The sequence below is a fragment of the Aphidius gifuensis genome, linkage group LG2 (genome assembly GCF_014905175.1).
Source record: "Aphidius gifuensis isolate YNYX2018 linkage group LG2, ASM1490517v1, whole genome shotgun sequence".
NCBI classification, from domain to species: domain Eukaryota; kingdom Metazoa; phylum Arthropoda; class Insecta; order Hymenoptera; family Braconidae; genus Aphidius; species Aphidius gifuensis.
In genome coordinates this window covers 5,290,742-5,305,733 of record NC_057789.1, presented here as the reverse complement: position 1 = coordinate 5,305,733, position 14,992 = coordinate 5,290,742, and the positions used below count along the sequence as shown (strand labels likewise).

The following is a 14,992-nucleotide window of genomic DNA, read 5'->3' as shown; positions in this document are numbered from 1 at the left end:
GCATGATGATTTTTTAATAAAATCAAACTAGCAAGTAGCTAGTAGTCAACGTGTGAGGAACCGCGTGTGTCAGTTATTTGCGTGGGTTGTCATCATATTTATATCCTCCAACCACCCACCAGACCAACAGACTTCTTGTGGTTGGTTCATGTGAAAACTAAAACTCATAAAATTTAAAAAAAAACAAAAAAACAGTGGGGTAAACATATTCACATTGTTTGTATATGTATATATATAAATTCTACTTGTGAAAAAGCTCAAAAGCACATATTCAAATCCAGTGAAATCCAGATCACGTCACCCATTTGAATTTACCGACTGGGATTTTTCATTATAAAATATTATATACACATATTTTACTCTCGTATATACTTTCTGGCATGATGAAAATTTAAATAACACATTTTGTTAAATATTAAAATAAATTCATGTAAATTATATAAATAAATAAACAATTTATATTTTAAAATAAATAAATCAATATATATTTATTATTTATTTTATCAATTAAATACTACAACAACTTTTTTTACTGTACAAAAAAAAACAAGATGCTTACAATTGTAAAAAATGTTTTATCCTCAGCATAGGCCTTGGATGAGTCTATTGCCACGTATGCACTGCAATTTACAATATTTAATTTTTATTAATAATAATGCAATACAAAACGTAAACGTTATGCAAGTCAAATCCTGGTACTCTTTCTAAATCTATTTATTATAAATTTATTTTTTTTTTTGTATTTATTTAGTCATTTAAATATTTAAAGATTTTTTTTTTTTTTTTTTTTTTTTTATCTATAAAAGTCTTGTTATCATTGCTAAAACAAGCGATGAAAAATTAAAAAAAAATAAAACATCACGCTCAATCAGTTTAAATAGAAAAAAAAAAAAAATTATTTTATTATTTTTTTCAATTAAAAATATGTATGCCATCGTCGTTCCAGGGAATCAAGTTCCAATTCCTCGGAACAAGGATATAAAATTGAAAAAAAAATAAAAAAAAACATATTAAAAATAATAAAAATCCAACGATTAAGAAAGTTGGAATTGAACTGGTTTATTTGTTGTTGTTTTTTTTCCACTTTTAATTTATCCTGGTCCAAAAAAACCCAGGGTCTCGAGTGTCTTGGTGACACGCTCAACAAGTTTGTCCTTGTATCGCCAAATAGTTGTATCCATAACACTATTTTCACGATATTGTAAACATGATTTTTTTAATGATTTAACACAATCAGCTCGATAATGTTGTAATTGTGCATCTTCAGTATCAATTGGATAACTTGTACATCCAGCACCAAGACAAGCAAGTGGAAAATGATTATGAAGTGTAACAACACGTTCTGGATTATGAAAACATTTAACATATTGATTTGGTTTTGTAAAATTCTTTGATCTATAAACGTGTTGAAGCATGTGCATATATCTGAAATGAAAATAAAAATAAAAAATATATCAACTATAAATATATATTACTTTTAAATGAATCATAAAAATTTTTATATCCTGTTGTGATTTAAAGCGTGAAAGAGAGTAAATAATAATAATAATAATATCAATGAATAAATAAAATAAAATAAAATAACAAGCGTTATTTCACTCACTCACCTCGGCACGTGGTCAAAGGATCCATGTGAATGTAGAAGGTCATCGAGAAAGTATACATTTCTTACGTTATACGATGCACGAGTCTCATTTCGTATACTCAGGGCCTTGGGTAAAACACGTCTCATAAGTTCACTCCATGTATTATCTTGTACTGGCATTATAACTTCGTCAATATCAAGTAATGCAATATATTCATATTCATACATATGTTTATAAAGACAATCATTATATGGTATTAATTCATTTTGTCTTTTATGATTTGTTTTTTTAGTTAAATATATATGTTGAAATGCTGGTACATTTGGTTGTCCACCAGGTAATGTTAATGGTGTTACTTCAATTTTACCTAATTTTTCATAATAATTAAGTACTTTTGTTACATTTGGATGTACTTGAAGTTCATAAAAATATATTTTATCAGCACCAAGCATTGTTATTAATTCAATCCATTCAGTTAATTTAACTGATAAATCTTCATGTAAAAAATCTAAACCTTTAACACATACAGCAAATTCTTTTTTTTTTAATGGACGATTATATATAACACGTAAATTATTTGTTGCTGTATTACATGGTTTTTCAACAAGTGATATTGATGCTGGTGGTCCTTTTGACCAATGTGATTGTGGTACTTTACATGCAATAACATATGGCTGATAAATACCTTGTTTATAATTACCCCATTTTGAAAACCATATATATTTATATTCAAATATATCAACTATTTTTGGTTCACGTTCACCATCATACCATAATTGACAATATGTTTTTATTTTTGGCTCAATTCTATCAATCATACCAACAATCCTTATTGCTGGTCCAATACGTGATAATTTTCTATTATCATAGTAAGCACCAAATAGCTGAAATGTACCATTACTACTTTTTAATGTTTGCCAATAAATATTATTAAATTCAAGATCAAATATACTTGGATAATGTGGTACACAATTTGATGATTTAATATTATTGTCATTTTGATTTTTTGATTTTACTAAATCATTATTTTTCATCCAGTATGATATTGGTAAACTTGGTAAACGTTTTTCAATTTCTTTTATTAATTCATTCTCGGTTTTTGGTGGACTTTTATCAAGTAATGGCTCACGTTGATTTAATAATAATAATTTATTACTCAAATTTTTTATACTTTTATAATCTAGTGGTAAATTTTTTTGGTCATTTGTTAATTCACTTGTTTGCCATTGTTCATTATTAATTTGTGATGATGATGATGATGATGCTGATGATATATCTAATGAATGATCCCATGAACCAGCTGTTGGATAATTTTCATCATTCATTGTTGGATTATCATGTTGTAATACTTCATTTTCAACTCGTCGATATTGCAATGCACCAATCATTACGAGGCCCCAAATGAACACGAATACTAGACCACGTCGAGCACATCTGGAGCCTCCGCTCGAGAAACTGTGAAGCATTGTGATTTTTTATCTATATATATTTTTTCTATTCTCTTTTGAATTATAGCACTCTGTCAAGTTGAACTGTAAAAAAAAAAACAAACAAACAAATCATTCATTGAAATTTATCATCATGAGTTAAATAAAAAAAAACTTGTAGATATTTTTTTTTTTTAATTTAAATAACTGTACTTTTTACTAATTGTGTTATTTTAATAAACTAATATATCATCAATATACTAGTATAATTAAAATAAAAAATATCTAATGGCATTTTTTTAAATTCTAATTGCGTTATAAATTTATTAAATATTTATCAACACTGATAAATATTTTGACACATTGCCACAACAACATTCTTCAAATATATAAAGAAGATAAAAAAAAAAAAAATTAATAAAAATCATTACAAACTTCACACAGTATATAAAAAATTATTTAACCAACAAAAATGAAAATAGTTATTAGAAAAATAAAGCTGATAGATAAAGTAGCTCATAGATGTAATAAAATATTGGATAATAATTTTTTAAAATGAAAATATGGGTAATGATAAAAATGATTATGATGATAAAGAGGTAAAATGTCCAAAGGTAGGCAAACGGGTCTTGGGGTATATTATTCGTACGAAGAATAAACCGGTTGTAAAAATTTTTCATCTGACAGTGTTGTATGCTTTTTTTTTTTTCTCATGTCTATTTTACCTCATTCACATGATGATAATGATACAAGTGCCTTTTAACCGCATCGCCTTATCTCTTCTAATAATTTAATAATCATAAATTTGTATATAGTCAATATTAAAAAATCATTTTTTTATATTCTATCAATAATAATATTTTACAGCTATTTCTCACGTTTTTGTTATTATGTTACCCTTGTTTTATCTAATAGTTTTTTTTTTTTTAAGTGTATACGTGTATGTGCAACTAGCACGTTACGATGGACAAGCACGAGTGTTCGACTAATCCAATTGCTATCGTCAACAAAAAACTTTCTCAAGTGAACATCAGACATGTCGTTCTCTTCCTTCTCTTCCTCTTCCTATTTCTTATCATCAACATATTTTATTTTACATTTTTTTTTATCTACTATTTCATCATCTCCTTCTATGAATTATATGTATGTCGACGCAATATAACAAATTACCACCTTTCAATTATCCTCTCTGCAGTGATCCATTAATTGCTCCAGTTGCAACAACATTTTGTCACTATTTTATTTTTATTATTAGCGAAAATTTACGTGACTTTGCTAATCAAGTAAATAAAAATGTATACGTTTAAATATTGCAAATAAATTTGTAATTTGTGAAATTAGTAGGATGAACAACAACAAAAAACAACAACTCGATTTCATTCGCATTAAAATGAGGAAAAAAATATATATTATTACAACAATTGATATAATGTAATTCGTGACTAGCTAAATGCAAATGAATAATTTAGTTTGAAATAAATAATAGTAAGAAAGTGAGAAGGAGAGAATTAATAAAATAAATAAAAATTTACTGGTTGCAACGGCCAGTTGCCAGGCAAGATTTGTTAGTATATAGGTTTACTATATAGAGGTGAAAGAGTACCATATAGAAATCGGTCCACAAAACCGGCTGTATGCCCTCATCGCAATTTTTTTTTATTTATTTATTTTTTATTCAGCCAGTATTTACACTTGGATGAATCTTCACTCCTCTTCTTGGGTTCTCAGTCAAAAATTTAAAATAATAATGATTAATAAAATGAAGCAAAAATATTATGAGGAAAAAAAAAAAAAAATTGCGCATGCTTGGGGAAATACTAAAACCACTGGTTTAAAAAAAATATATAACGCCCACAAGATGTTTATGAAAGCGAGTCTATCAATGTCTAGAAATCGTATTGATAATAATCAAGGAAATAGTCACTTACAAATTTAAATAATTGTTAAATTGTTATTTATTTATTTGATAAATAATTCAAATTGATGATTATCACTTGATTATAATAAACTTTTCAAGTTTGATATTTGAATTTTTAATAATAATAAAATAACGTCCGGGACATTGGCCAGACGTGGTGCCCACACACGCCCGTCAGTCGATAGATCCATGTGCGAGACACAAGCGCATTCGGTCAATTGATCCAGCAGTCTGTAGATCCAACCAGTCAAACGCCTCTCTGTCAGATATTTTTATTTTTTTTTTTTTTTATATTTTTTATAAAAAAACTTTTTAAATATATATCTTTTATCTTTTTCGTGTTTTTCGTTTGCTTTTAATCTAATGAAGAATTTTATTTTATTTTTTTTTATCAAGCTACGTGTAACTTTTGTTATTTTTTTTTTTAATACAACACAAAAGCACTATTGTTTATTTACAATATTCACTTAGTTTTTTAATTTGATTAATATCACTTGATTAAACTGATTAATTTTTGATAAAAAATAATTTACATTACTCCGAAAATTAATTAAAATAAATATTATTATTTACTTAACCATTACACAGACAGATTGATAATAAAAAAAATAAAATAAAACTAGATAGATACATGTGGCTTTAAAGAAGCTGGCGCAAGTTCTATTGAGAGTTCTATTCCGGCCAAGTTTACATCTCTCGGGGAATCTCTCCGGGTTACCGAGAGCGTCTCAACCGGCATGAGAACACTACCACTACTACTACCAACTACTATTACTACCACCACAATCACCACCTCCATCACCACCACTACCACAAAATATTCAACTCAATTCAATGTGTGTACTTGGAAAGGGAAAGACAGAGTTATATGAGAAAAGAAAAAGAAGATACATGTATACCACCCAGCCAACACATCCAACCAAGTGGAAATGAAAAATAAAAAAAAAAAAATATTAAAAAGAAAATGCAACTTCTTATATTTTCCTTTTTTCCTTTACTTATCTGTATGTATCTTTTACCACCCGAGCTTCGTCCACACCATCAGTCTTACTTGATATTTTATTTTTATTTTTCAGTTGAGAAGAAATAAAAAAAAAAAAAAAAAAGTGCATTGGACGTCCTTGTTTATTACCGGGTCATCTAGACAATGTTGATGGTCCAGCATGCTGCTGAGTGCTGCTGTTACTGCTACTACTTTATATATATATTTTATTTCTTTCTCATACACAAGCTGGATCATTGAGCAACGATCTCTTTTACTTATTCGATATGCCTCTTTTGGTTTGTATGCTCTTTCTTACTTTATCTCATTGAACAATATATTTTTCTTGATCAGTCTTGATCATGTGAGAGGAACATATATATATATGAACAACCTGATCGGTCAACGAGCTAAACCCCTCTTTTTCATCATCATCCCACTTTATCACTATCACCAATCATATGGGGGGCACATAACACTAAGATCCAAGAAAGCAGTAACGCATCGCTGGACCAGCTGCTCCTGCTTTTTTTATTTTCTATTTTTTTTTTATTTAATTTTTAGTCTTTTTTTCTGTCTCTCTTTTTTTATATTTATATTTTATTTTATTTTATATATCATATACTATTTTATCTGGATATGTATATGCATGAATACATGAAATTATGTTGATTTTGTTTTTTTATTATTATTAGGAACTACCGGATGCAAATACCAAAGATGAAATTGACTTTCTTCGATCTTGATTTCTTCAAGGACTTTTTCATTGATATTTATTTTATTTATATTTATTTTTCTATTTAAATTTATTACAATTTTAAATTTTTATGTTCACGAGATTAAATTTTATTGAGTGATTGATTGAATGATCAAATTATTTAGAAAATAATATAATTTAAATTATAAATAAAAATTTGTAGTTTATTTTAATGACTTGTACATATTATTTTGATAAATAAAATATAAATAAATAAATAAAGTTATTGTTTAATCACAAAAAACAAGTGTTTCGATTAATTTATTTTTTTTTTCAAATATAATATTTATTTTTATTTTATTTTACTATTTGAAAGTAGCAATGTATATTTTTTATTTTTCTAAATCTTGATTAATTTAATTAATTTTTAATTGTAATTTGTGGTAAATTAATAGTGGTGAATTTGCTAGATGAATAATAGATTAATTGATTTGTAGATGTGCAAGTGATGATAGAAAGAGATAAAATAAGTAAAAGTGTTGAGATTTATCGATGAATTTATGGTAACTTAAACTGGCAAACTGAAATAATGAATGATCATAAATTGCTAATGTTAGTCTTGACAGTTTAAATTACAATGTGTATATATATCATCATCATCCATATATATAATGTATTTTTAAGTGTCTAAGTAAAATGCCCGTTTAAAACCACAAAACCTCAAAGATAAAAAACAATATGATAAAGTTAAAAAATTTTATTCCTTCTACGTATAAAAATATTTTTTTATTTGAATTTATTTTTGTTTATTAAATCATTTTATCAACGAGTCAATGAAGAAATAATATTTTTTCAAGTTGACATCGACGTGTAAAGATCACATGATTTCCCAGATTTTGTTTCGTCAATAAAATTTGAGAATTATCTAAATTAAAATAAATTTAAGAATAAAATATATGTCTTGTAATAATTACAGCAAAAATAAAATAAGAATTTAGACGACTTGCTCAAAATTTATTATTATAATAATTATGTTTATATAGATATCCTCTCATCATTGCCACTAAAACCTTTTTATTTTTTAATTCTTTTGATCAATGAAAAATGAAAAAAACGTTAGACAAATGCTGAGTAACGCATTTATAATGTCAAATTAATTTCAAAGTTATTTTTAATTTATTTTATATTTTCAACGTTGAAGAAGATCAACGATTTTTAAATAGCTTCTAATTATTATATGAATTTAAAACTCATGAATAATAATCAAAAATGCAATTTAGTTATTTTTTTTTTTAAATGAAAATTCATTCAAGGATACAATGTATTGTCGGGCTATATCTAATCTATATAATTGGTCGCAATTTATTTGAAATTTAACACGCGTGTTGTTGTCTATCAGCAAGGTTTTTAATAAATATTATTCTTGCATGTTGATAAACCTCTATATATTACACGATAACATAGTAAAAAAAAATAACAAAATGTAAAAGACACTTAAATAAATATAGTTTTTTAAAAACAACATTATTTTCTTTAATAAATTTCATAATTTATATTATTTAATATTTATTTAATATTTATAATTTTTTTGTCATTTTCTAAACAACTTGCAACACCTATAATTTAAACAGATGTTCTAGCAGAAATATATATATTTTTTTTAAATTTCAAAATTCATTTTCTAAATATATTTTTTAATGAAATTTTATATTTTTTTTTCTCACCTGTAAATTAGTATGTTTACTTTTTTTTTTTTTCAAATAAATTACGAAATAATAAATTAAATTAAATATACTTTCAATTTTTAAATTAGATATGTAAACATATTTTTATTACGTGCGACAATTTAAATTAAAATATAAACTCTATAGTGTATTTCGATTAAAAATTTTTTTCAATTTTTCATATGTGATAAGATTAAACGACCCATAATTTATTTTGACATAATACATAGCATTATTATTTTATTAGAAATTTTTATATCTTTTTTAAAACGATTATTTTATTGTAAAAAAAAAAAAAAAAATTAATAATCCTTTTAACGAAATATTTTATGATATTTTTGTAATTTTTTATTTTCCAGCAGTAGCATTGTTTGTGAAGGAAAAAAATAAAAAATATCAAAGCTATCTTATGGCTTATGACATTTGATATTATACGATTTCCTTTAGAAAATGCTTTCACATACACAGCACGTGTCATTGCACTCAATAATGTATCATTTTCTGCTGAATTGCATGAATATCTTTACAAAATATAAATGACAAAATTAAGCAATTAATTGTTCATATTAAAAAATACATTATACCTAATTTAATTAAAATTAAATTTACATACTTTCTATATACAAAGCCCTTTTTCAAATAAATCTTATGATAAAATTTTAATATATTTTTTTCCCACAAAATTAAAAAATTATTATATCATCAATCTGTTTAACTACCGAAAAATTTCAAAACTTTTCAAAATTGATTTTTTAAAAATAACATTAATTCAAAGTCTATCATATGAACATGTGAAATTATATATTTTATTTATTTTTTTGTCTTAAGGTTGAGTAATTCAGAGACAATAGCGACACGGTCATTTAAATATTTATATATTTTTTTTTTTTGTTTAAATGGAAGGTTGATCTTCATCATCATCAGGTTAATATTCCCATCATTCTGCATTCATAATTTGATATTAATCACACGGTTCAAGGCTTTACATTCATTCGAATATTATTATAAATAAAATATATTATAAAAATAGGGAGAAAAAATTAAAATTCATTGAAAATGTTTGTTTTTTTTTATATTTTATATAAATTCCAGATTGATAATAATATTGTTTTGCAATAATAAAAATAAAAAACATCAAGAATATAATAATAAAATCTCGTTTATGACTCATGACAAAATAATTTTCTATATACACTACTGGACCAAGTGAACCTGTTGATACTTAAAAGGTGTTTATAGTTTTGCACTCACAAGGTGATAACATAATTTTTAAATGCACTATATAAAAAACGGATATCGTCACGGGGTGGTTAATTAGTAAAACCTTCTGGTAAATATCATACATGAAACTTGCAACGCTTCCATGATTTTCTCGCAACAATTAACGCATCCTATTTATCTACCTTGATAATTATTTCTAAATAAAAAAAATCTACAAATTAACAAAAGAGTAATCATTAAAGAATAATATAAATTATACACAAAAGATTTAATTTTATAAATTAATAATATTTTTGCTAACAATAACTAGGTTAAGCCTTTTTTTTTTTCAACAACAACAATGACATGTTAATTAATTAATCATTAAACTTGCAAAAGATTTACTTGATGTTATTATTTTTAATTTTCTCTGGAACGAATTTTCTTTGCAATAAATTTTTGTTTTTTATATTATTTTTATTTTGTTATTTATAATTTTTAATGATACATCAATGGAAATTTGAATTAAGGGGAAAGCGTCACATCGAAATAAGAAACAAAAGAAATATCGAGATTTATAATTTAGCATAAAATTATATAGACAAAATAGCTGTGGATGTCTTTGATAATATATACAGATGTTTTTTTTATTTTTTTTTTTTTTGGGTGTGACCTTTTATTGAAGACTTGAAGTTTCACTTTCAATGTACACCCGCATCATGTCAGACAAACTTTTTAAAATCATCAAGTAAGTGTAGGATTATCATTGAAAAAACTAAATTGATTTTTTAAAATATTCCTGAGGTGCATTTATGAGTTGTTGTTTATATATAACAATAAACAGTGCTGAAAGAGGATTCAGACTCGGTGTCAGCCGAGGACGAATCGTGACATGACTTGTGATTTTATAAGATACTTATATACCAATTCACAAATTACCGGGACACGAAACCATGAATCTTAATTCATTCGAGTTAAACTTCCTTTTTGCATATTGCAATTTTTACCCTTTTTATTTTTTTCCAATAAAACATTTTTATTTATTTTTCTCTCACTCATCTCTCAAACAACTCATCGTCTTTTTTTATACTTGTTGAAGGATTTTTCCGTTAAACGATTTTTAATTAGAAAGGAAATATATAAAAATAAATTTTTTTATATTTGAAAAATAAAATGGGAAATTTTTTTTTACAATACTGTTGATTTCACATTGTGTAAATGTAAAATAAAATACAAAAACCAATTATATAATCTCGCAGTCAATGTAATTTACAAAATTTAAATATTTTTTTTTTTCTGTTATATTACCTTGAAATTGATGATAATTTTGCTAGTTGCTTATGATAATAATTGTAAATTATCATGATAAACATACTGAACAAATCAATAGTATATATCCATTAATTAACAATACATATTTATTTTTTTTTTTTAAATATATTTTTATTTAAATCACAAGTCATTGCGTAAAATATTAATATATGAAATTAGTTGTTTTTAAAAATAGAAATGATAGAGAAAAAATAATATTTAACATCACTATATCGAAGTTGTCGTAGCACGCTTCTTTCACCAACTGAACGCCGGCGCAAATCCATTCTCCATTTATATTCATTTCAACATTAATTAATACTATAATTAAATATCCACTAAATAAAAATTGTGGTTTACAATTTAATTCATACAATTTTAAAATAATAAAAATTATTTTCATCAATATTATAAAAGCTATTTAAATTTAAAAAATTGATATATTTTTATAATAAATTTATGATTTCGTAATTTAATAATATTCATTGATGATAGATAAATTGATATTCAAGTTTATTAATATTTTCGTCTACATTAGAAAGCAAATATTTCAAAAGCCCTTTCAAATATTGCCTCTATTTATCCATGTGTAATTAGTTTTTTTAATTTTTTAAATTTAAAAATAAATCAAAACGTTTACTAAAATATATATTTTGTGATTGATTGTATTTGAATTTTTAAATATTCTTCATAGATAAATAAAACAGTTATGTGTCTTGATATATTTTTTTCATCAATCAATAATTACATCTATTTTTCATCTTAATTATTTTATGTATTTGTCAAATCGTTTTGGGTAAATAGATAAATAAAACGCGCCAAATAATAATCAAGTTAACCATGAGCTCAATGTGCGGTTTTTTATGTATGTGGTTAAAATAAAAAATAAAAAAAAAAAAGTTTTAAATAAATAATAAAAAAAAAATCATCATGTTTTACTTGTCTTCGCAAGCAATTAAAGTATTATTTTTAAAATCTCACCTCGACAAATAAAATATCCTCGCAGTTGAGATAAAGTGTATGTAATATTTATGTTCCTTTTAAAATTATTATTTTTATTATTGTTATTTAATTATTTTAGTGAGAGACATTAAGCTAATGTATTTATTCGAATATTATGACTAATGCCAAGTGAATATAATTTTTATATTTTAAATAAATAATTGCCAGTAAAATATATAGTAATAAATTAAAAAAAAAAAAGAAAAGTTGTATAGTCGATTAAAGTTAGTTTGATAAGTTGAATACATATTGTATACCATAAATATATTTATGTACAATAGGTATTATTATAACATATAAACTTATATGTAATACTTGCTCATCAATTGATGTAGGTCATTCCGTTCGTTACCCCAACTTACAAACAGATGTATTATTAAGGATGTACAAGCTGTTTCATTATCCATTAATGTCTACTTTTTATAACGATTAGACTGTGTATATTCTATTATGTTTCTATTTTTTTTTTTATTTCTTTCTTTCCTGGTATAATGATTTGTTGGTCATTTATTTTTATTTATTTTTTTTCTTAATTTTAAACATTTTTCGATTTCTTTTATGAACCAATTGGATAGTAATTTTAATTCTATTGTCTTTTAATATTCGGTCTATTTATTTTTGACAAAATAATATGCTTTTTAATTTAATCATAATTTATAATGACGTTAATTTTTAAAATAAAAAAATACTATTAATAATTTAATATTTTAAACTTCTTGGTATATATATAAATTTGTTTTTTTTTTTAATTTTGTTCATTTATGTATGATGAATAATTATTTATCAGTTATTTTCTATGTTTTTAGTTGTTGGCAGAATTGAAATCTTCTGATAAATAATTTCGATTATTGATAAATTTAAAATACGTTAAACTTGAAATTATCGCGTTAATATTAAATCACAATTATTGTGTTTTAAATTATTTTAAATGATGAATAAATTTAATTATTGTAACGACTGTACCGACAAGTGTCTCAATTAATCTTTCAACGATTTTATCTCTTATACTCTCATTGTTGTTGCTGTAATTATTTTAAAAAAAAAATAAAAAATAAAAAAAAAATAACGACATGTGCAACAATAATGTTCATAGCCAAAATTATTTTTTTATTTAATTAATTTATAATAATATAACATTTAACAATACCTATAAAATGTTAATTTTATTTTTTTATCGCATTGTTGAAGAGATAGGGATTTCATTTACATACTGCACCAACACACGTAGAATTTTGTGAGTAACAATATATTTTATTAACAATTATAATACATTTTATTTTTATAAATTTAAATATTATAATAATCAAGTAAAATAATACAAGATAAAAATTTAATTAATTTATCAATTATTAATTTTTTATATTTTATTTTAGGTCATGATCAATACCAACCAATGAATCATACTCATCTCGTGATTTAGCCATTCCATAAAATCCTTTTTCAACAGTTTTAACATGATTTGATATTTCATCAAACTTGCCATCACACAATGAATTTAAATCGAATGGTGAAATTAATTTTTTGATCATTCTACTGACATTATCATTTCGTATTTTATCAGTAATACATGATTGCCATTTATTAGTCAATTGTGTAACATCAACTGGAATTGCTTCAACTTTTTCTGATTCAAATGAATTTGTATATTCAATGATTTGTTGATCAAGCAAATCATTTGTTTGACCATTTGAACTGGATGATTGATCATCAATTGAATCTGATCCAAGTACACTATCAAAAAGTTCTTGAAAATCTTTTGCTTGCTGCATAATTTTATCAGCATGTTCCTGTTCAGCTTGCTTCAATGGAGAGCAAATATCACAGGTGATATCTTGACAATAATTCCAGTGTTTAATAATCATTTTTGATGAATAACAGTGTGCTTCAAGACATTCACTTTGAGCTTGACAATTTAACAGATGATTTAATACTTCTTTCATTATCAAACAGTGTAACCAGGTGCAGCTGATGGTACCACTTTCCCTTTCACGAATCTGGCATTTTTTAGCATGAATCAATAAAACAAGTCGTTGCTGGATACGTTGACAGCGTTTTGAATAATCATCACACGTCGCTGATTCTGTATTTATATACATAAAATTATAATTTTAATTTGAATAATTTAAATATTATTATCAATGAAAAAAAATGTACAGCAATTCAGGTAATATGTTGTCTATATAATCATTTTATTGATGAATCTAATTTTAAACTTACCAAATTGTACTTGATGTCCATTTTGTTGATAGTGCACTTGTGATACAGACATGTTTTATTTAATTTGTAATTTTATATAAATTAATTTCAACGTGAAAAAGACAAAATTAATTCCAGTTAATAAACTGATAACAAAACTTTGTATTAAAAAAATATTTTAATTTATCAAAAAATTTAAGTGTGTTCCATCAAATCACGTGTTAAACTAAGTGTATCTAAAAATTATAAAAATATTCTTTTTAATATTTTTTTATCAGTTACTTATACTGAGAAAAAAAAAATTTAAAAAAAAAAAAAATCAACTTGAAAATGTATAGAAAACGCTGTTTATAATTTAAAAAATAATTTTGTTATTTTTTAATTTTAGAATTTTTTTATCAGCTTGGAGACTGGCTTGATGGACAATACAGCTAATCAATATAAAAAATAAATGATTATACAGTTTTTCATCAACTAGATAACATGAAAAAAAATAAATAAATAAAAATATATTCATTTTTTTTTTTGTTATCTGTATTTATCAGTCGATTTGAAAATCAGTGAGGAAATTAGAATTTTTTAAATTAAAAAAAAATATATATTACAACTGTTTTACTAGCTACTGATGATGAAGAAAGTTATAATATTTATTTAAAATATAATTTCAATATTCCATTCAAAGTCTATATTATCAAATTAATGAAAAAAAAGAAAAAAAGAGCAAAAAAGAGTTAATTAATGCTTGTAAGTTGACCCTCCTCTTCAACAAAAGATAACAACATTATTAATAAACAAAAAAAAAAAAAAAATGCAATAAACAAGAGGGGTATAAATATTCTTGAACGAAAAATTCTCAGATGAAAAATATTTCTTGATCATGCTGGATCAGCTTGATCAGCTTGATCAATAGAAAATTTAAATACAAAAAAAAATCCTTCAAAAAAAAATA

General features: G+C 24.1%; 2 protein-coding genes across 3 annotated transcripts; both read right to left on the bottom strand.

Moving 5' to 3' along the window:
• Positions 1 to 811: 811 nt before the first annotated feature.
• LOC122848587 lies at positions 812 to 11,112 on the bottom strand. Of its 2 annotated transcripts, none has more exons than XM_044146764.1 (3): positions 10,843 to 11,112; positions 1,608 to 3,118; positions 812 to 1,425 (listed from the first exon to the last, which is right to left on the bottom strand). In XM_044146764.1, the coding sequence occupies exons 2-3, from the start codon at positions 3,050 to 3,052 to the stop codon at positions 1,092 to 1,094; spliced, it is 1,779 nt and encodes a 592-aa protein (XP_044002699.1). In that variant the 5' UTR covers positions 3,053 to 3,118; positions 10,843 to 11,112; the 3' UTR covers positions 812 to 1,091. The 2 variants fall into 2 exon arrangements, with proteins under 2 accessions (XP_044002699.1, XP_044002698.1); XM_044146763.1 differs by lacking the exon at positions 10,843 to 11,112 and adding an exon at positions 4,942 to 5,951.
• A 2,099-nt stretch (positions 11,113 to 13,211) lies between these two features.
• LOC122849410 (protein cbp-1-like) lies at positions 13,212 to 14,116 on the bottom strand. Its single transcript, XM_044148107.1, has 2 exons — positions 14,065 to 14,116; positions 13,212 to 13,927 (listed from the first exon to the last, which is right to left on the bottom strand). Exons 1-2 carry the CDS (start codon positions 14,114 to 14,116, stop codon positions 13,212 to 13,214), a joined length of 768 nt encoding a protein of 255 aa, XP_044004042.1.
• Between the last annotated feature and the right edge of the window lie 876 nt (positions 14,117 to 14,992).